The sequence below is a fragment of the Dreissena polymorpha genome, chromosome 13 (genome assembly GCF_020536995.1).
Source record: "Dreissena polymorpha isolate Duluth1 chromosome 13, UMN_Dpol_1.0, whole genome shotgun sequence".
Classification (NCBI taxonomy): Eukaryota; Metazoa; Mollusca; class Bivalvia; order Myida; family Dreissenidae; genus Dreissena; species Dreissena polymorpha.
This window is the reverse complement of record NC_068367.1, coordinates 63,533,644-63,557,435: the sequence shown is the minus strand read 5'-3', so window position 1 is coordinate 63,557,435 and position 23,792 is coordinate 63,533,644. Positions and strand designations below refer to the sequence as shown.

Below are 23,792 nucleotides of genomic sequence, written 5' to 3'. Positions count from 1 at the left end.
TTCTTTTATGTGAAAACAAGTGCATATAATGTATCCATATGACTTCATCATTATATTGCCGCCTATAAGCTTGGGGGAGGGGGGGGGGGAAAGGTCTGCCTATGTCGTATTTAAGATTAAAGTCTGTAGTAATCCTTCTTATTTTATTGATAGTCCAACGCTGCCATCTCATCTTACAGCTTCCTTTAGACATGATTGAAGGATAAAAAAATTGAACAAATGATAACCTTTACGAGACAGTGTGTCACTCGGGATAATTCATTGCAAATCCACATGGCTTCCTTCTAGGTATTCATAATTGAATGTCAAGATTAAAATACAGCATTTACATTCAATGTCAAAGCAGTTTGTACGTTTATAAATCTGCTTAAATTTGTGATAGCTCTAGTTGTCTAATTAAATATGTTTGTAATAATTTAAGCCATGCATTATTATCTTAATATTTTGATGTAGGAATGTTCACTGATACTTTCAGTTTAATAATTCTTTAATAGTTTTGAAATGGGATTATCACTTGATTTTATGTAATTATTACACAATTCAATTCCATGTCCAGAATATATTGCATAAACATTAAACAATGTCAAAGTACAATAAATAATATTGACATGGCGAAGTACATAGTCAACAGAGCCTACAACAAGAAGGTATCATAGAAGAAAAAATTACCATAATTGTGAAAATTTTATATATTTATACAAAGAAAATTATCTTTATTTCAAGGACTGGATATCAATGAAGGAGAAACATTAACTCTCACATGCCCGAGACCATCCCAGACCCTGCCTGTAGTATGGTTGGGTCCCCCGAACTTCAGCCGCTACTCACGAGGGCTACAAATCGACATAGACCTGCCGGCCGAGCTGCGCGACCGTCTCTTGGTTACCGGTGACCATGGTAACGGCTACTACAACCTCCAGGTTGGCAACATCCGTAAAGCAGACAGTGGGGACTACATGTGTAAAATTGGTTCCAGAGAGATTCGATCAGTAAACGTTCAAGTAAAAACACAAGGTAAGCTGTGATTTTTATTTTAATGTTCTTTAAAATTACTTTTTAAGCAGATTCCGTTGTATTTTAAGGTGAGGCAGTTTATGATGATGCTATCATTGAGTGCAATCTGCTTAGTCTGGAACCTGTGGAATCTCTTCAAGTCATAATCAATAGAGGCATATTCCAATCTATTTATGATGGAAGACACTTGTTATTGCAATCAAAACTGCTGCGCTCCTCAAGAGCAAAGCATGCTGCTGGTTGGAAATTGGTCAGAGTAGCTCTGTAACCTATTAACGATTAAATTTAGGTTCCTGCTTCATTTTAGCTTGATACATGCAGCTATTTGATCTGAGTATTTGGTAAGACTGGTTAATTTGACCGATAAATTTGGTGGTTGCTCTGCATTACTGAATGGTCATACATTATTTCCTTGTAATCTAAACTTCAATCGAATGATTTGCGCGATATTTATATATAAAGTTATAGTTTGTGTTTATGATACATGTACTTGTTTTATGTTCTAATTTATGTTAATATAAATAATATTGCACCAGTATTTGTTCAGACATTAGGTGCATACAAAAAAAATAATGTTTAAATACTCTTTCATATACATGTAACTCATGAACGAAATCATCCTGTTGTCTAAAATGTAACTTTTCATTGTTTTGTTTGTGTTTGTTTAGTACATCTGGTACTATATTAATGACGTTATCCTTCTCTTACTTGAACTAAAGGATATGGTATGAATGTAGGGCTAATACTACATGTATTATTCAGTAGTATGCTTCCGAGCTTTTATATGTATATGAAGGCCAAATCATACACTGCACCTCCCATACAAATTTAATGTACGTTTCATGTGGGTGTATATGAATGAAATTGTTCAGATTTATATATTTCTTAGTACAATATCATCCAACATGTGATTCCAAACAAATATGGATGTTCACATACATTGTATTATGAAGGTTTAAAAATATTTTAAAGATTAGTATTGAGCAGACCTCGTACCATTGACCCATGTTTAGTATTCGCCAATAAATGCAATGAACATACATGTAAATTCAGTGAAGTATTAAACTTCCATGGTATTTGTTTAATAGGATAACTATTGAATGATGTGTATTATTATTATATGTTCAACATAACTTAATCTCTGAATGACTAAATATGGAGTTGCAGTGTGAAGTTTAGTTTACATTATCAAAGTAGTTTTGTAGTAATGCATATGAAACATTTTTTTGCCAACATTTTAGATGAATTAGTGGTATTTCTTGGTAAGCTTGAGCAAGTTCTGTAAATAAAACAATGTTATCATTAATTGTTAATTGTTAACAGCTATTAACTTATTGTTGATTTGCTTCAATTTTAATATTATTAGTTATATATTTCTTGCAAATTTTGATGCTTACCTGCATGCTCTTATTTAACCTTTTATAACAATTGTCGGGAAAAACAAGTACATTTTTTGCAGCATATTATCACGGTGCCTATACCACGTGACTTTTTAAGATCTAAGTTGGGAGAATAAAGTGCAACTGCGCATTTGCAATATGAAGTCCCCACACTGATTCGACATTTTTCTAAGCGCTCAAATGTGTGGTTGCACATAACTGAAAAAATACTTATTTGTTTAAAACGATCATGATACCTAAAGACAACTCTTTTGAATGAGTGGGCTCTCCACTTTATCCCATTAAAAATGGTGAAATATTTAAAAAGAGATCCTTAAAAATGTTAAATGGGTCGCGCTTTATTCTCCCAACACAGATATGGAAAAGTCACGTGGTAATTAGGCAACGTGTAATGCATAATGCTGCAGTTAATAAAGTACATGGCTTTTTAAAGTTATAAATGCAAAAAAACGAACTGGTCCTTTAAATTACAATTGCCAATTTCTATATTTCCTAGCCACCAATTTCTATATTCTTAATCATAGTGTCCAATGATAAATTGCTGAAATAATGAGTGTCCTGTGTCAAGTGGAAATGAGAAATTCCCCATCACACCCCCATCTGATTGAAAGCATATGGTGGTCCCATTAATTAACATCTTGATTCACCTATGGGGACACTGAGGTCACCATAGATACCAAGGAAGGTGATGGAGGGTATCTATTCAGGGACATGTGATACTGAGGAATGCAGATTAACTTCTGCTTTTGGTTTATATTATAAATAATGAACAGGTAATAATATCTCTTAATGAAAATGGAGATGTGTATCATGTTTGGGAGTTCATTTTAGGTGAAACTCTACTATGTGTTTGGCTGTTCCAGTATAATCATCACTGAAAAAATGTAATGAAATTCAATGGCTTTCTTCATGTTCATCCAATTCTTGTATATGTTATCTTAATTTTCTGATGTCCTTGCAGCATAATGTTTCTTCTTTATCAAGGGGATTGGTTGGTTAAGTATGAATGTGTAGAACCTTTGTGTTTTTTCCTCAAAGAAATCATCTAGGAACGACCAGAAGACTTGTTCCACAACATTTTGTATTTACATGTAAATACAGTTTAACAACTGAATTGTAATGATTTTTATTAATACATTTAAGTTATCCACAGTTTGCACCTTGTTAATGCACATTTTTATATCTCTTAAAAATATGTTTGCTAAAGTATTCAATATTACTCATATACACATTTATCTATATATAAATATAGAAAAGTGGAGATGAAGATAAAAGCATTTACATTATAGAAACAACAGCTTAAAAACTTCCATTACATGCTTGTTTGTAAATGTTGCCTGTTTCAGTCCTGTTCCTCATGTAGTATTGTTAAAAAAAGTTATAGAATATTTGCATGTTGCTTTAATTGTTGGTGAGGTTTATTTAAAAGTTGTAAATGTTTTCATATAGCCATGTAGTCATGCATTCAGGAAACAAAGTAAAATTATGATGATTGTGTCAAAGGGCATGAAATTTAACATTTTCTTGGCTGCTATGAAGTCCTCTAAGCATTCTATAGCTTGCACAATTTCTACATTATATTCAGCTGTAACTTTTTTTTACAATCAAAACATGGGTAATCTGTCACGGAAATAATTAAACATCCCAAATAGGTGTGGACAACACTTGAGTATTAAATCAGTGCAAAAGTAAAGGGTGCAATATATGGCTGTATGAATACAAACACTTTACATGGCTGTAATATTATTGATGTGCAGCGTTTTTCCTCACAACTTTGGGAATGGTACCGGTACCTGCCAAATTGGGGAAATTAGTGGTGTTTTCATCCAAATTGGGAAATTTATTGATTATGCTGAAAACTTTACAAAACATGTTGAAATAATAAGTTGCATATCAACATCAAAGTGGTGAATGATTGCCTGCGAAATCATGTTTCTATCACCTCTAAACAACAAGTTTATTAAATCAAACGCTCTTTTAACTGAAGCGGTGCTCTTTCAACTGTCTAAATCGGGACTCATGTTCCAAAGGATAACCTGCCTCTGCACGAACTAGGTTTGCGTCAGTAGCCTCGACAGTTGGTGAAACTTTGCTATAATTATATAACATCTGACAACTATGCTCTGGATTAAAAATTTGATGCATAATCCCCATTTTTTAAAGTCAGAATTGTAGAAGGAAAAACTAACTAGCGTAGAGACAGTGTTGAAATCTTTTCATTTAGGTTAAAACTTTCGTTGTTCATTTTAACTAAATTGTGTTGCGAATGATTTTGAAAGACATTTCCTCAAAATTAATTTCAAATCAAACATGCTGAATCTTAATCGCTATGGTCTTTTAAATGATTCATTACTGAAGTAGTAATTACTCTGTAGACAGTACTGAGTAAACAGAAAATCTGGACAAAACTGGATTAAGTGTTCAGCGATTTTATCTGATTTTGGGGAAAGGGCCTGGCCTTTTTTGAGAGGAAAAAAATCGCGCAAAACGCTGGATTTTGGGGAAAATAAGGAAAGTCTTTAATAATCAATTTAAGGCCAAAACCATTTGTGGCATATTGAAAACTTTATAATGTTTAAACTGGCCTCTTATTTATTGGCATATTGCATTAAAGCAAAGGTAATTTCAGCCTTATCATTGATTTATTTAAACCGAAGATAGTAAGTAAACAAACTTAAAATGTGAAAGGTTAACTTTCATTCTAGTTAATAACTGCATGAATGAAATGTGAGCACACTTTTCAGCATATCAGCATTTTAAAGCAAAACTGTTTTAGTGTATGCACAAAATGTATTGCAAATTGCCTGTTAAACAGCCAACCAACTGTTTCAATTGTGTTTCAATTGCAAATATTACAGTCAGCACAACAATTACTTCTTTCAGCAACAGGTAATTTATTGATACTGTACAACACAGAACACAATATAACCTAATAAAAAGTAGCATAAGTTACAGATCAAAATAAGAAATTGTAATTTATTTTTTTTGGCCAATTTTGTTACAATTGTGATTAGACACCTGATCAGAGTTTTTTTAATAATTTTTATGACACTAATTATACTAGAGGAGACACCAGATGTTCAATGTCCCTTCATTTCGGTTTGTATATTATGTGAACTTGATGTTTTAACCCATTTATGCCTATAGCGTCTAGAAAAAAAGGCCTTGGCAAACAGCATAAACCATGATGCGGCGTCTCATCAGGGTCTGCGCTGTTTGCTTAAATGAATTTCTGTAAGAAAAATTCTAAATATAGAAATAAATATACTAGACATCCCTAATTTTGGAAATAAATTGATCAAATTTAAAAGAAAGGGAGAGTCCTGGCATAAATGGGTTAAAGTGTTGAATCATATACTGCATTTGGGCAGATCAACTTACATTTAAAATTATATCTTTTATTCTTTTATGTGAAAACAAGTGCATATAATGTATCCATATGACTTCATCATTATATTGCCGCCTATAAGCTTGGGGGGGGGGGGAAAGGTCTGCCTATGTCGTATTTAAGATTAAAGTCTGTAGTAATCCTTCTTATTTTATTGATAGTCCAACGCTGCCATCTCATCTTACAGCTTCCTTTAGACATGATTGAAGGATAAAAAAAATTGAACAAATTATAACCTTTATGAGACAGTGTGTCACTCGGGATAATTCATTGCAAATCCACATGGCTTCCTTCTAGGTATTCATAATTGAATGTCAAGATTAAAATACAGCATTTACATTCTATGTCAAAGCAGTTTGTACGTTTATAAATCTGCTTAAATTTGTGATAGCTCTAGTTGTCTAATTAAATATGTTTGTAATAATTTAAGCCATGCATTATTATCTTAATATTTTGATGTAGGAATGTTCACTGATACTTTCAGTTTAATAATTCTTTAATAGTTTTGAAATGGGATTATCACTTGATTTAATGTAATTATTACACAATTCAATTCCATGTCCAGAATATATTGCATAAACATTAAACAATGTCAAAGTACAATAAATAATATTGACATGGCGAAGTACATAGTCAACAGAGCCTAACAAGAAGGTATCATAGAAGAAAAAATTACCATAATTGTGAAAATTTTATATATTTATACAAAGAAAATTATCTTTATTTCAAGGACTGGATATCAATGAAGGAGAAACATTAACTCTCACATGCCCGAGACCATCCCAGACCCTGCCTGTAGTATGGTTGGGTCCCCCGAACTTCAGCCGCTACTCACGAGGGCTACTAATCGACATAGACCTGCCGGCCGAGCTGCGCGACCGTCTCTTGGTTACCGGTGACCATGGTAACGGCTACTACAACCTCCAGGTTGGCAACATCCGTAAAGCAGACAGTGGGGACTACATGTGTAAAATTGGTTCCAGAGAGATTCGATCAGTAAACGTTCAAGTAAAAACACAAGGTAAGCTGTGATTTTTATTTTAATGTTCTTTAAAATTACTTTTTAAGCAGGTTCCGTTGTATTTTAAGGTGAGGCAGTTTATGATGATGCTATCATTGAGTGCAATCTGCTTAGTCTGGAACCTGTGGAATCTCTTCAAGTCATAATCAATAGAGGCATATTCCAATCTATTTATGATGGAAGACACTTGTTATTGCAATCAAAACTGCTGCGCTCCTCAAGAGCAAAGAATGCTGCTGGTTGGAAATTGGTCAGAGTAGCTCTGTAACCTATTAACGATTAAATTTAGGTTCCTGCTTCATTCTAGCTTGATACATGCAGCTATTTGATCTGAGTATTTGGTAAGACTGGTTAATTTGACCGATAAATTTGGTGGTTGCTCTGCATTATTGAATGGTCATACATTATTTCCTTGTAATCTAAACTTCAATCGAATGATTTGCGCGATATTTATATATAAAGTTATAGTTTGTGTTTATGATACATGTACTTGTTTTATGTTCTAATTTATGTTAATATAAATAATATTGCACCAGTATTTGTTCAGACATTAGGTGCATACAAAAAAAATAATGTTTGAATACTCTTTCATATACATGTAACTCATGAACGAAATCATCCTCTTGTCTAAAATGTAACTTTTCATTGTTTTGTTTGTGTTTGTTTAGTACATCTGGTACTATATTAATGACGTTATCCTTCTCTTACTTGAACTAAAGGATATGGAATGAATGTAGGGCTAATACTACATGTATTATTCAGTATTATGCTTCCGAGCTTTTATATGTATATGAAGGCCAAATCATACACTGCACCTCCCATAAAAATTTAATGTACGTTTCATGTGGGTGTATATGAATGAAATTGTTCAGATTTATATATTTCTTAGTACAATATCATCCAACATGTGATTCCAAACAAATATGGATGTTCACATACATTGTATTATGAAGGTTTAAAAATATTTTAAAGATTAGTATTGAGCAGACCTCGTACCATTGACCCATGTTTAGTATTCGCCAATAAATGCAATGAACATACATGTAAATTCAGTGAAGTATTAAACTTCCATGGTATTTGTTTAATAGGATAACTATTGAATGATGTGTATTATTATTATATGTTCAACATAACTTACTCTCTGCATGACTAAATATGGAGTTGCAGTGTGAAGTTTAGTTTACATTATCAAAGTAGTTTTGTAGTAATGCATATGAAACATTTTTTTGCCAACATTTTAGATGAATTAGTGGTATTTCTTGGTAAGCTTGAGCAAGTTCTGTAAATAAAACAATGTTATCATTAATTGTTATTTGTTAACAGCTATTAACTTATTGTTGATTTGCTTCAATTTTAATATTATTAGTTATATATTTCTTGCAAATTTTGATGCTTACCTGCATGCTCTTATTTAACCTTTTATAACAATTGTCGGGAAAAACAAGTACATTTTTTGCAGCATATTATCACGGTGCCTATACCACGTGACTTTTTAAGATCTAAGTTGGGAGAATAAAGTGCAACTGCGCATTTGCAATATGAAGTCCCCACACTGATTCGACATTTTTCTAAGCGCTCAAATGTGTGGTTGCACATAACTGAAAAAATACTTATTTGTTTAAAACGATCGTGATACCTAAAGAAAACTCTTTTGAATGAGTGGGCTCTCCACTTTATCCCATTAAAAATGGTGAAATATTTAAAAAGAGATCCTTAAAAATGTTAAATGGGTCGCGCTTTATTCTCCCAACACAGATATGGAAAAGTCACGTGGTAATTAGGCAACGTGTAATGCATAATGCTGCAGTTAATAAAGTACATGGCTTTTTAAAGTTATAAATGCAAAAAACGAACTAGTCCTTTAAATTACAATTGCCAATTTCTATATTTCCTAGCCACCAATTTCTATATTCTTAATCATAGTGTCCAATGATAAATTGCTGAAATAATGAGTGTCCTGTGTCAAGTGGAAATGAGAAATTCCCCATCACACCCCCATCTGATTGAAAGCATATGGTGGTCCCATTAATTAACATCTTGATTCACCTATGGGGACACTGAGGTCACCATAGATACCAAGGAAGGTGATGGAGGGTATCTATTCAGGGACATGTGGTACTGAGGAAGGCAGATTAACTTCTGCTTTTGGTTTATATTATAAATAATGAACAGGTAATAATATCTCTTAATGAAAATGGAGATGTGTATCATGTTTGGGAGTTCATTTTAGGTGAAACTCTACTATGTGTTTGGCTGTTCCAGTATAATCATCACTGAAAAAATGTAATGAAATTCAATGGCTTTCTTCATGTTCATCCAATTCTTGTATATGTTATCTTAATTTTCTGATGTCCTTGCAGCATAATGTTTCTTCTTTATCAAGGGGATTGGTTGGTTAAGTATGAATGTGTAGAACCTTTGTGTTTTTTCCTCAAAGAAATCATCTAGGAACGACCAGAAGACTTGTTCCACAACATTTTGTATTTACATGTAAATACAGTTTAACAACTGAATTGTAATGATTTTTATTAATACATTTAAGTTATCCACATTTTGCACCTTGTTAATGCACATTTTTATATCTCTTAAAAATATGTTTGCTAAAGTATTCAATATTACTCATATACACATTTATTTATATATAAATATAGAATAGTGGAGATGAAGATAAAAGCATTTACATTATAGAAACAACAGCTTAAAAACTTCCATTACATGCTTGTTTGTAAATGTTGCCTGTTTCAGTCCTGTTCCTCATGTAGTATTGTTAAAAAAAGTTATAGAATATTTGCATGTTGCTTTAATTGTTGGTGAAGTTTATTTAAAAGTTGTAAATGTTTTCATATAGCCATGTAGTCATGCATTCAGGAAACAAAGTAAAATTATGATGATTGTGTCAAAGGGCATGAAATTTAACATTTTCTTGGCTGCTATGAAGTCCTCTTAGCATTCTATAGCTTGCACAATTTCTACATTATATTCAGCTGTAACTTTTTTTTACAATCAAAACATGGGTAATCTGTCACGGAAATAATTAAACATCCCAAATAGGTGTAGACAACACTTGAGTATTAAATCAGTGCAAAAGTAAAGGGTGCAATATATGGCTGTATGAATACAAACACTTTACATGGCTGTAATATTATTGATGTGCAGCGTTTTTCCTCACAACTTTGGGAATGGTACCGGTACCTGCCAAATTGGGGAAATTAGTGGTGTTTTCATCCAAATTGGGAAATTTATTGATTATGCTGAAAACTTTACAAAACATGTTGAAATAATAAGTTGCATATCAACATCAAAGTGGTGAATGATTGCCTGCGAAATCATGTTTCTATCACCTCTAAACAACAAGTTTATTAAATCAAACGCTCTTTTAACTGAAGCGGTGCTCTTTCAACTGTCTAAATCGGGACTCATGTTCCAAAGGATAACCTGCCTCTGCACGAACTAGGTTTGCGTCAGTAGCCTCGACAGTTGGTGAAACTTTGCTATAATTATATAACATCTGACAACTATGCTCTGGATTAAAAATTTGATGCATAATCCCCATTTTTTAAAGTCAGAATTGTAGAAGGAAAAACTAACTAGCGTAGAGACAGTGTTGAAATCTTTTCATTTAGGTTAAAACTTTCGTTGTTCATTTTAACTAAATTGTGTTGCGAATGATTTTGAAAGACATTTCCTCAAAATTAATTTCAAATCAAACATGCTGAATCTTAATCGCTATGGTCTTTTAAATGATTCATTACTGAAGTAGTAATTACTCTGTAGACAGTACTGAGTAAACAGAAAATCTGGACAAAACTGGATTAAGTGTTCAGCGATTTTATCTGATTTTGGGGAAAGGGCCTGGCCTTTTTTGAGAGGAAAAAAATCGCGCAAAACGCTGGATTTTGGGGAAAATAAGGAAAGTCTTTAATAATCAATTTAAGGCCAAACAATTTTTTTTTAATGATTTTCTGGATTATTTAGCTCACCTGATGGTGAGCTTTTGTGACCAGTCTTTGTCTGTAGTATGTCCGTCCGTCCGTCTGTTAACATTTGCTCTTAAACACTCTAGAGGCCACATTTCTAGTCCCATCTTCATGAAACTTGGTCAGAAGCTTTGTCTTAATAAAATCTCGACTGAGTTCGAAACTGGGTTGTGCCGGGTCAAAAACTAGGTAGTAGCTCACTAGGTCAAAAAAAAGAAAACCTTGTAAACACTGTAGAAGTCACATTTCATGCCCAATCTTCATGTAATTTTTTCAAAATGTTTGTCTTAATGATATCTTGGTTGAGTTCAAAAGTGGTTCTGATTTGTTGAAAAACATGGCCGCCAGTGGGCGGGGCAGTTTTCCTTATTTGGCTATAGAGAAACCTTGTAAACACTCTAGAAGTCACAATTTTTGCCCAATCATCATGAAAGTTGGTCAAAACATTGGTTTTATTGATGTCTCGGACGAGTTCAAAAATGGTCGAGATCGGTGAAAAAACATGGCCGCCAGTGGGCGGGGCATTTTTCTCTATATGTATATAGTGGCAGTTTTCCCAATTTGGCTATAGAGAAACCTTGTAAACACTCTGGAAATTAAAAATTTTTCCCAATCATCATGAAAGTTGTTCAAAACATTGGTTTTATTGATATCTCGGACGAGTTTGAAAATGGTCGGGATTGGTGAAAAAACATGGCCGCCAGTGGGCAGGGAATTTTTCTCTATATGTATATAGTGAAAACATGTGAACACAGTAGAAATCACATTTTGGCCCAATTTTCATGAAATTTGCTCAGAACATTTGTTTCCTTGATACGGGAGTTGAGTTTAAAAATTGTTCCAGTCAGTTGAATAACATGGCTGCTGGGAGGGGGGCCTTAGTTTTCTCATTATGCCCCCCACCCCCTTTCAAAGAAGAGGGGGTATATTGTTTTGCTCATGAAGGTCAGTCCGTCCACCAGATGGTTTCTGGATGATAACTCAAGAGCGCTTATGCCAATTATCATGAAACTTCATAGGTACATTGATCATGACTCACAGATGACCCTTATTGATTTTCAGGTCACTAGGTCAAAGGTCAAGGTCACGATGACCCGAAATAGTAAAATGGTTTCCGGATAATAACTCAAGAACACTTATGCCTAGGATCATGAAACTTCATAGATACATTGATCATGACTCGCAGATAACCCCTATTGATTTTCAGGTCACTAGGTCAAACGTCAAGGTCACGGTGACCCAAAGCAGTAAAATGGTTTCCGCAGAGCTCCAGATAAGGTTTTGTAAAATTCTTAACGTTACTACCAGATTTTCAAAAAGAATTCTTAACTCTGAAATTTTATTCTTAACGTTTCTACTAAGTTTTGGAAAATAATTCTTAACTTTTTTTAATGACCTGAAAATAAATAACAATGGGTGTAATCGTATAAGATCTTTTCTTTAATGTCTTTCATAACATTCAACTTCAGTTCGCTTTGCCTAAAATATGTTAAAAGTGTGTTTTTGCACGCTCTGCAGTTTTTAGGACGTCCTTTGGGCGCAGCCCTTTTTTTTACTGATAGTTCACGCCGCTTTTATTGGAAACAATGCGCTTCGTTAAACAAACACGATAACCATTCTATATAAGTACCAAAAAGGTCTTGAATACGCTAAAAGAACTCAATAAAAATCGATACGAACAGATGTAAAAATAATATACGTAAATTGATTTTGTAATTCTTAATTGTACGACCAGATTTAAAAATAAATACGTAACGGACTTGAAAATAATTCTTATTTATGAAAATACGACCCTTATCTGGAGCTCTGGGTTTCCGGATGATAACTCAAGAACGCTTATGCCTAGGATCATGAAACTTCATAGATATATTGATCATGACTTGCAGATAACCCCTCTTGGTTTTCAGATCACTAGGTCAAAGGTCAAGGTCACGATGACCCGAAATAGTAAAATGGTTTCCGGATGATAACTCAAGAACGCTTAGGCCTAGGATCATGAAACTTCATAGGTACATTGATCATAACTCGTAGATGACCCCTAATGATTTTCAGGTCACTAGGTCAAAGTTCAAGGTCACGATGACCCGAAATAGTAAAATTGGTTTCTGGATGATAACTCAAGAATGCTAATGCCTAGAATCATGAAACTTCATACATACATTGATCATGACTCGAAAATGAACCCTAGTGATTTTCAGGTCACTAGGTCAAAGGTCAAGGTCACGGTGACCTGATATAGTAAAATGGTTTCCGGATGATAACTCAAGAACGCTTAACCTAGGATCATGAAACTTCATAGGTACAATGATCATGACTTGCAGATGACCCCTATTGATTTTCAGGTAAAAGGTCAAGGTCACGGTGACCTGTAATAGTAAAATGGTTACTGGATGATAACTCAAGAACGCTTATGCCTAGGTTCATGAAACTTCATAGGTATATTGATCATGACTCGCAGATGACCCCTATTGATTATCAGATCACTAGGTCAAAGGTCAAGGTCAAAGTGCCAAAAAACATTTTCACACAATGGCTGTCAAGGTCACGGTGACTCAACTTAGAAAAATGGTTAACGGATGATAACTTAAGAATGCTTACGCCTAGGATCATGAAACTTTATAGGTACATTGATCATAACTCGCAGATGAAATAATGATGAAACTTGACCAGGATGTTTGTCTGGACAATATCTAGGTCAAGTTTGACATTTGGTAAAGATTGAATGGACAGACTCCTCTCAGGTTAGGGAATTAGGGCCATCTTGTTTCTAAAAGTGTCTGGTAGGGGGACGGAAAAAAAAAGATGGGTGACCAAATATGCACTAATTTTAAAAATGTTATTGTATGAAGTTCTTTTTACTAAGCAACCACAGTGATTTTTTTCAAACATGTTGATGTGCAAAATGATCAAAATCAGACTGTAGGTCTTGATGTGCAGTTTTTAAATTAGTTTGAATTTAAAAAAATATCTTAACTAGTTCAAAAAATAGCTATTGAGGTTAAAAAGAAACATTTATAGTTTATTGTCCAGTAAAAATCAATACCGCTGACAAATACAAATAGCATAATAAAACGCTTTTCAGGGGTTTCACTGGCCCAAAAAAATTTGTCACCACTTGATCGCGGTATGAAAACGCCCGTTATTCAAACTTAATCAATAAGGACAATCATTTAAGGAACCTTACTACATTAATGAATAATGGCATTTACTATATTTTTATTTTAAGTATATTAATACATGAATAACAATAAGTACCTTCATAAGTCTTAATATTAAAAGCTTTATTTTTATATAAATAACGTTTTTTCCACTTGATAAACCAGATAACCAACATAATTTAATAACGTTTACAATAATGTAACAGTATGCTGCATAAATGTTTCAGAATTATTTATTAAAACCTAGAATCACACAAATATGTATTATCTTAAAGGAAAAATAAATCAAACATCAGAAAATAAAGCATCTCAATTCAAATTGTTAAACAGTTTATACATTTGGTCATTTGGACATGATATACATCAACTTCTGTTTATTATCAAATTTCACAAATTCTAAAACAACACCTTTTGTTAAAAAGTTTTCTGTTAGTTGTGGTGGTTGATTTCCCTGTTCAATTAAATGAATATTTTTTCACATCTATTTCTTGACAGAAAGGCCCAGGATAATTGCCACCATCCATTCTTGTTGTCTGAAATAACACAAAACATATTTGTACAAACTATATTAAACAAATCAACACATAAATGTCACTATATTTATATATGTCCGAATTTTAACATATCCGAAATATAGTACATAGAGCGAAGGACCTACTTTTGATTTCAGAAATAGTTGGTATCTTGATTTAAATATATCGTTCCCAGAACATTTTAACAATGGAACTGTTAAACACAAATACCTGTTGAAACAAGTTGAAATGTGTTTTGTCATGGTACTGATTAAAGAAATAGCGTCCCTAATAATTGTTATAATTATTGATCTTCGTGACAGTTTATCCAAGGATAACATAATTGATAGTTCAATTTCATGAAGGAGCCGTTAATCCAATAATAACCCCCATAAACTTGACTATTTTATTTGGACATTGATGGTTTGAAATCGTTTTAAAAACTGTTGATTTTGCAATTTTTGAACTTTTGGTACGAACCAGTTCGGAACAAAACCGAAGTTTCGTACCCATTGAAAATATTGAAAAAACACCTATTATATGCACAAATTCGTCACTACAACTACATTAAACAACACATAAAATTTAATTCTCTAAAATATGACAGTATGTGTGCGTAAAATACGGAATGTTTAAAGTTGATAGGCATAAATGGGTTTCGCATTGCGAGCACCTGTTAAATAAAAATCTTTCTTTTCTTATTGCTTTCATAATAATTTTTAGTCATTTTAATAATATCAATAATATATATATATATTTATATATGTGTATATATATATAAATTGTAAAGAAAAAATAAAACATTTACTTACAAATCGATTCCATTCAGGATTTCATTTGACGGTTGCATAATTAAAAGAGTTGTACCGTTTTTCAACTTCTTGCACAAACAATGATGGTGTAAATTCCAGCATACGATGAAGGAGGTTCACGTATTAATGTGGGTAATTAAAACTGGGTTTATTACGATGATTTATAGCTCATTTGAACTTTTTGTAAAACCGGGCAAGCGTTTCGTGTTTAAAAGCAATTATTGAATCTATTTACGTAAAGAATAGATTCATCTGTTTGGTTTTGTAATGTTATAGATATCGTGGGGACTTTTTTTATATAAGACGATCTTTGTTAGAAAAATCTATTGTATAGTGTATGGTTCATATAATTTTGTTAACAGTATGTTGGGTTCAAAAACAATACAGCTTAAACTATTGTGTATGCTTCCTTTTAGATGTAATTTTTATAGTAGATAATTAACGGGGATTTAAGTTACAATATGCAGAAAAGAATGGTGTGTAAAAAGCTACTAAAAGATTCAATCAATAACAGCGATTGTTTCGAATGAAAAACCCAACAGTAAGTGCGGTTATAAAAACATCGTTAAAGTTCGTTCACGTTCTGCGGTTTTCACGCCCCCTTTATATGAACAATAAGTTTTTAAAAAATCCCACAAGTCGGCAAGTCTAGCGCGAAAATGAAAAACTAGATAAGCCTCATGGGTATATAATTTCAATGATAGTTAATAATTATTAATAACTCTGTTAATATAAAAAGTGTATGTATTGATTGTATTAATTGTTTGCGTACTTATAAAATGTAAACCTAAATGTGTACTGGTTATTCAACACGTCATCAAGCAAAGTATAATTTTATCGATAAGAGACAATCAAATTAGTGTTCCTGCGAGTAGAATAATTTTTCTAGCCCTCTCGTTGCGCGGTCTGCACGTCATATACAATGTTCAACTGTGAAAATCTCGTGGAGCGTTTCTGGTTTATGGACACAGTGTTTATAAAAGAAAAGAGATCACATTTTCAATACTGGCTTAAGTGCTAGGCCATGGTAGATCCAGCCAGTACTGGTATTGGTCTTGGTTGACTTTGTGTACTATCTCGTTGACGTTGCGGTAGTACACATTTCCCTCGCGTGACCAGGTCGACACGACTATGTCTCTCTGCTTTTTCCTAACGCAAGCAAGTATTGTGGTATTGAGCTTTGTAAGGTGATCATTCACATACATGTACACCGGGTCTTTTAGTGTTCGCAAGGCTTTCGCGTTTCTCATTATTTTGGTTTTTGTCTTTCTCAAGATCATTTTCATGATTATGGTCGGCTTTTTCGGGAGTTGAACGGCCCAATTCTATGAGCAATGTCAATGTCGTCGCGATTTAATTTAAGGTCTGTGATGTGTCGATTGAGGAGTTCTATTACTTTGTCTGCAGTTTCCAGGCTAGTTTCGTTTTCCTTGTCCTGTACTCAATCTATCTTAATATTGCTGCGTTTGCTATACTGTTCAATATCGTTGAACCTGAAATCGTTTGCAGTTTCCTTAGCTTTGATGGTCCGTTTCAGCATTTCATTTTCATCCTCTTTATCTTTCAGTCTTTGGCTCATTTCTTCTATCTGCTTCGACAGTTTGCTGTTCGTTTCAGCCTTCTCAAAAATTTTGCTTTCAAGAATTTCCACTCTTAAGGTTATTGAGCCTAAGAGCTCGTCTTTCAAATGACTAATGATATTTTTTATCATGGTTTTTAGTTCTGTGCTATCTTTCGTAAGAACATTATTAAGTTTAATGTTTATTTCTTTTAGTTCTTTCATCACAATGTTTTCCGTTTGATTAAATTACTTGTCTTTTGATTTTTGCTTTTTCTTTGATTGTTTCACTTGTGTTTCATCGTTCAAACTTGTATCTGTTTCACTAACGCTACTCAAACGTCCTACATGTTGGCTGCGTTTATCACCTGCTTATGGATACGGCTTAGGGTTAAGTTCAACATCACATTGTTCTCCTTTTTTGAATTTGCTTTGTCATTCATGTCTGCAAGTATTTTCTCTTAACTTCTTTATAATTTACTTATTGCTGTCTTTTCTTTTTTGTGCAGTATACTTTTACATTTTCATCACGTGGACAGCTTAGGTATTGTTTGTTACGTGCGACATCAATTCTGCACGGGAAAAAATGGCGGCACACATTACACGTTAATGAAAAGTTTATCATGTTTATTTACTTAGTATAAAGTTTTAATATGTGTTCTTATAGCTAACAAACTGTAACCGTTTTCTTACTGATTTAAAAAATCCATTTTCCTATATTATCTGAAGTTTATTTTTATTGTTTAATTGATTTTAACACTCATCACTTTTCTCGTGCTTTCGACATAAAGAGAGACAACTCTTCGAATTTTGATATATATGTTTAACTTATTCATATAGAATACATTATTTTCACTATAAATATTGACTTTGATCCAATTATCATCTGAAAAATACGATTTCGCGATTTCTTCTGTACTATTACTATTTAAATTAGAAATGTAGATAAATATCTGTGTCCATTTTATATTTGTTTATTCACATATTTATGCCCCCCTTCGAAGAAGAGGGGGTATATTGCTTTGCTCATGTCGGTCTGTCGGTCTGTCTGTCGGTCGGTCGGTCCGTCCACCAGGTGGTTGTCAGACGATAACTCAAGAACGCTTGGGCCTAGGATCATGAAACTTCATAGGTACATTGATCATGTCTCGCAGATGACCCCTATTGATTTTGAGGTCACTAGGTCAAAGGTCAAGGTCACGGTGACCCGAAATAGTAAAATGGTTTCCGGATGATAACTCAAGAACACATACGCCTAGGATCATGAAACTTCATGGGTAGATTGATCATGACTCACAGATGACCCCTATTGATTTTGAGGTCACTAGGTAAAAGGTCAAGGTCACGGTGACCCGAAATAGTAAAATGGTTTTCGGATGATAACTCCAGAACGCATACGCCTAGGATCATGAAACTTCATGGGTAGATTGATCATGACTCGCAGATGACCCCTATTGATTTTGAGGTCACTAGGTCAAAGGTCAAGGTCATGGTGACCCGAAATAGTAAAATGGTTTTCGGATGATTACTCAAGAACGCATACGCCTAGGATCATGAAACTTCATAGGTAGATTGATCATGACTTGCAGATGACCCCTATTGATTTTGAGGTCACAAGGTCAAAGGTCAAGGTCACGGTGACCCGAAATAGTAAAATGATTTTCGGATGATAACTCAAGAACGCTTTTGCCTAGGAACATGACACTTCATAGGTACATTGATCGTGACCCGCAGATGACCCCTATTGATTTTCAGGTCACTAGGTCAAAAATCGTATTCACACAATGGCTGCCACTACAACGGACAGCCCATATGGGGGGCATGCATGTTTTACAAACAGCCCTTGTTTATTTTTAAATTGCTTCATTCAAGCATTTTTCTGTACATACATCTTTTGTTGGCATATAACTTATGCATATGTGCATAGTGCAATTTCACCAGTATATGGAAACCTAGTTGCATGTATATGTAACCACGATGCATGCAAATTTAGTGGTGTGTACCCATGGCACATGAAAGCAAGTGTCATGTCTACATGGTTCTTAGTGGCATGTAACCATTAACTTGTGGATAACTGTCAATCAAGTGGTAAACAAATGCACATGGATGCATATCTAAATCATTTCTCTGTAAACACTTAGACAAATAAATTATAGACATGGCAATAAATTTCTGTCTTCTGGTGAATTGTGCATGGGGTCATGTCATATGAACAGCAAAGCCTTATCACTTGCATGTGTGTGAATTTAATGCACTGCCATTTTATTTTCAATAACATTGCATGTTTATAACAAAGCCTTGTTGTAACTCTATTGTCTTTAACATTATTTTAATCTTGTTTTAAAACAATTTTATGAATGTATTAGAATGATTGTTAATGAAAAAAGTAATTTTATTGTTTTAATGTTAACATACAGTATGTATTTTGTTAGAATGTTTGTTATCCTTCATTAATTGTTTAATTTATTATAATTAACCATACATTCAAAATGTATTTTATCATACCAATATTATGTTAACCTATTAATTCTTAATGTTGTGCCTATATATTTAATACAAGACCAGCAACTCTGTCAGTACAAATGTATGCAATGTAACTGATGAGTTGTGGTTCCTTGCAGCCCCTGGTTCGGCCCCCAGGAATGTGCTAGCCCGTCCACACAGCACACAGGCCATAGTGATTGACTGGCAGGAGCCTGAGATACCCAATGGTATCATTCAGGTGGGTGGTGTGGAAAGTAGCCATTATTGATGGAATCATTTGATTTGATGGTGTAAAAAAGTTAACATTGATGGCATCATTAAGGGGGGGGGATTAAGTAGAAAATAGTCTACATTGATGGCATAATTCAGGTGGGTGTTATAAAAATAGTCTACATTTATAGCATAATTCAGGTGGGTGGTATAAAAAATAGTCTACATTGATGGCATATTTCAGGTGGATGGTATAGAAAATAGTCTTCGTTGATGGCATAATTCAGGTGGGTGGTATAGAAAATAGTCTCCATTGATGGCATAATTCAGGTGGGTAGTATAGAAAATAGTCTTCATTGATGGCATAATTCAGGTGGGTGGTATAGAAAATAGTCTACATTGATGGCATAATTATGCCCCCCTTTGAAGAAGAGGGGGTATATTGCTTTGCTCATGTCGGTCTGTCGATCCGTCCACCAGGTGGTTTCCGGATGATAACTCAAGAACGCTTGGGCCTAGGATCATGAAACTTCATAGGAACATTGATCATGACTCGCACATGACCCCTATTGATTTTGAGGTCACTTGGTCAAAGGTCAAGGTCACGGTGACCCGAAATAGTAAAATGGTTTTTGGATGATAACTCAAGAACGCATACGCGGCCAACAGGGCGAACTCTGAACAATATAACTGAAGCAACTGGTCTGTAATCCTAAAGCCATAATTATCAGTCCAATGAAACATCATCCTTTGAGTAAAATAAAGTGGATCAGTAAAAATATTATCAGAATATGAGATTTTTTGTGTATTTTGTATATTAAATATTGTGTTAATGTTGAATTTTGTTGATTAATATAAATATAAGCAGGACAGGGGAGGTAATACACTATAATACATGTATCTTTCTTATATACAGGGGAAACAAATGCAATAAGTTTAAATTTCATGTTTAATCAATAGAGGATATTTGTTCATGTCAGTGTGAGATCATTTGTTATTTTTTATGATCACATTTTATTTATACTTTGACAAAACAACACTTACCTGAATACCACAATGGATTCCACCCAAACAATACCTCACACCCCTACCGGAATCTCTTCCCCCCCCCCCCAACCTCACCCCCTTCCCCCCAATTTTTTTTAAACATCATCTTGTCGCATAATTGATGTATTTCATGTCGCATAATTGGTGTATTTCATGTATATTCCTTGTTCGGTGTAACTGAATACATAATATCTGTCTTCATGAAGAAATGCATAAATGGGCATCATATGTCGTCGTCAAATTAGACGAAAAAATGCACCAAGTTATTGCCCATGGCCGGGTTCACTAATTAGTTATGTCTATGGTAAGCACATGCGCACTGTTAATTTGTGTATATTTTCATGTTAAAAGACAGGTGAACTTTCATATATGCAGTTAAACAAACGTGGTCTCGCTTAATTATTGGCATATATATGCACAAGATGTGTAAGTCACACATAAAGCCATCCCGTATCAGGTAATTCAACTCATGTTAAAGTCAATCATCCAGACAGCCGTCTCCCAATTTATTTGTCCATTATTGTATAAATTGGCATCTGCGTTGTATGAAGGACAGTCTTACTTGAACGGCCGAATATACAAGTCGCATTATTGCTGGCTTTCGCGGGATGGGCCCGTTGCGGGCTTCGCATGTATCTTGTATTTGACAAACATTTTGGAAACGTTGTGTTGTGTTAATAAGCAGAAATAAAACGCAAAGAAATCAGAAATGTACTTTGTTGTTACTGTTTGTTTCCCACGAACAATACGTAATTACGTGACACAGTACATTTTATGGAGCCGTGTACCATGGATACGACCGAAGTACGATCACAAGTGCGATCACGTGCCGAAAAAATGAAAACATCACAACCACAACGCGACATGAATTCAGGTCAGTTGTTTAAAATAATTATGGCAAACTTGGAGAGGGAATTTCAAAATTTATAAAGTAGAAAATGAAAGTTAAAGGCGTCATGACAACGAAATTTTTAAGAATTGTTTTAAAGAATTTTATGTAGTTAGATGTTAAAAATAATATCGTTGATAATAAATTATGTACGAACAAATTTTACAAGTATCAAAATCATACAGTTTTTCATTGATCTGTAGTTTTTCTAAAATATCGGGAAATTAAGAATAAAATAAATAAAAAAGAAAGTAATTTAAATTTACAGAATTTTCTGAGTTATAGAAATAATGAAATTAGAGGCGAACAAATCATTGAGAATATTTAAAGAATTTTGAATAAATTGCGTATGATTATAATATAGATTGTATACGAACGTGCGTTTCTTTTGCGCACAAATCCATTTTAAATTGTTGGTATTTTTTGTAAAGTTCCATTTAATTAAAACGTACAAGGAAATAATAATATCTTATATAGTTTTGTTTATTATTTTAATAAAGAAACTTTGGCGGTGGTTTTATTTATTAATATAGTAGAAAAAACTCGGAGATGATACAAATATTCAAAGAATTTACCTAGTATTTTACATTGGCAGAATTAAGAATTTAGGAATTTAGATTATTTAAGACAGTTTTGTTTATTATTTTATTAAAGAAAATAAGGCGGGTTTTGTTTATTAGAATGATAAAGAAAATTAAAGAGGACGAATAAATAAAATTATTGGAAAATTTAAAAATAGTTTTCCGAATTGTAAAAGAAAGAAAATAGGAAATAAGAAAAATAATGTTGATTGCGAATATGAATAGGGCAGACACACAAAAAAATATTATGTAAATATGTATATACGTCATTGTGTTGATGCAAATATATGTAGGATATCGGTAATATTGAAGGTCTTGAGTAATTTTAAGTAAGAATTTAATGCGATCTGACGCGTATAGCGCAGTGAAAATATAACGATATGTACGCATTAAATTTCTAATATAATTGTTTAAGGGTTACAATTATATTTTATGAGCACGGCTGACTGATCAGCGTTCGGACATACCGAGCCCGAGGTTCTGAAAACCTTAGCGTCCTCATGAGTAAGAGAATTTATCCCTGTGCCATCGAAGCAAATTACGCTATGGACAGAAGATGCGATGTCGCATAAGAATTATTTGAGTAGTTCGATTAGGAGCAAAGACCTGAATTTTGAAGTATGCCGATACGTGTTCTTATATTATGAATGCATATATATAAAAGTCTGCCTTGTCATATTTGCGCATTTTTACAAGTGCACAGGTCAAACATGTCAATAAATCAATGCCCAACGGCAAAACTATAGTGATAAAGATGAGGTTTATGAAACCATGATATGAACAGGTACGTCTATCATAACCCATTACTCTAGGTCAATAAAGTGGCGCGCGCCTGTCAAAAATTTACTGGCTGCACGTGTGTAAAATGATTATGCCTAAGGCGGTACACAAATTATATTAAGTAAATGGCTTGTCAGATGTCAAACTGTCATGTACTTATCCGAAGTATGTTTCGAGGAATTGACTAATATTTTTTCGTTGTAAAGAATATATTTTTTGAATAAGATATCACAGTTAGTTGTCATGACGATATTTAACAATAACTAAGGGGATATTTATAAATGTTTGCCATGATTTTGAACAACTGATACTTGTATCACCACGACGCAGATAAAAATATCGAGATTTGAAGACAACGCCGAAGAAGAGCGACTTCGCGAGACAACGCCTTCAACAACGAATAGAAGAAACAAACAACATAATTAGAATGGAACATCACGGCGTTTACTCTCAAAGTGAATACCTGGTTCTATCGCTAAAAGAAGACCAACGCCAGAAGATTTCGAAGGACAACAAGTGACGCAACACTGGACACAATACTTGTGACGTTAAACACTATAGAGTAGATGCAGCCGTTCAACTGTTTGACGTGCGTAGATAACGCATTTGGAATGATACTTCCGAGGCCTAAGACATCAAGGAGAACACTGCTATAGTTAATACCTCGTGAGCATTATGGCCAATAGAAGATCTTAATGTCCCAAGAGAAATGAAGACGCTGGAACCAAGAACAAAAGTACAATCAACAACAACGGAAACAACAATGCGATCACAAAGGTTTTAACATACGTCACAATTGATAAGCAACGCGGTACGCATCAACACCATATCCAGAGACAATATCACGATGGATTCAACAACAGAAACAACGACGTGATGACGGCTGGTTCAGCGACAAAAACAACAGAAACCACGATGACATATCCAGCCTCGATGTGAACCTTGATACGCAGATGAGTGC

The 23,792-nt window shown here is 33.8% G+C and overlaps 1 protein-coding gene across 1 annotated transcript in view; it reads left to right on the top strand.

Annotated features, from left to right (window-relative positions):
* The first annotated feature begins 608 nt into the window (after positions 1-608).
* The window catches only part of LOC127854717 (uncharacterized), a 150,782-nt gene continuing 127,598 nt past the window's right edge, over positions 609-23,792 (top strand). The window contains exons 1-5 of the mRNA XM_052389775.1: positions 609-647; positions 780-1,014; positions 6,533-6,823; positions 8,065-8,085; positions 19,462-19,562. Coding sequence (XP_052245735.1) covers positions 609-647; positions 780-1,014; positions 6,533-6,823; positions 8,065-8,085; positions 19,462-19,562 — 687 coding nt within the window. The remainder of the gene's footprint in view (positions 648-779; positions 1,015-6,532; positions 6,824-8,064; positions 8,086-19,461; positions 19,563-23,792) is intronic.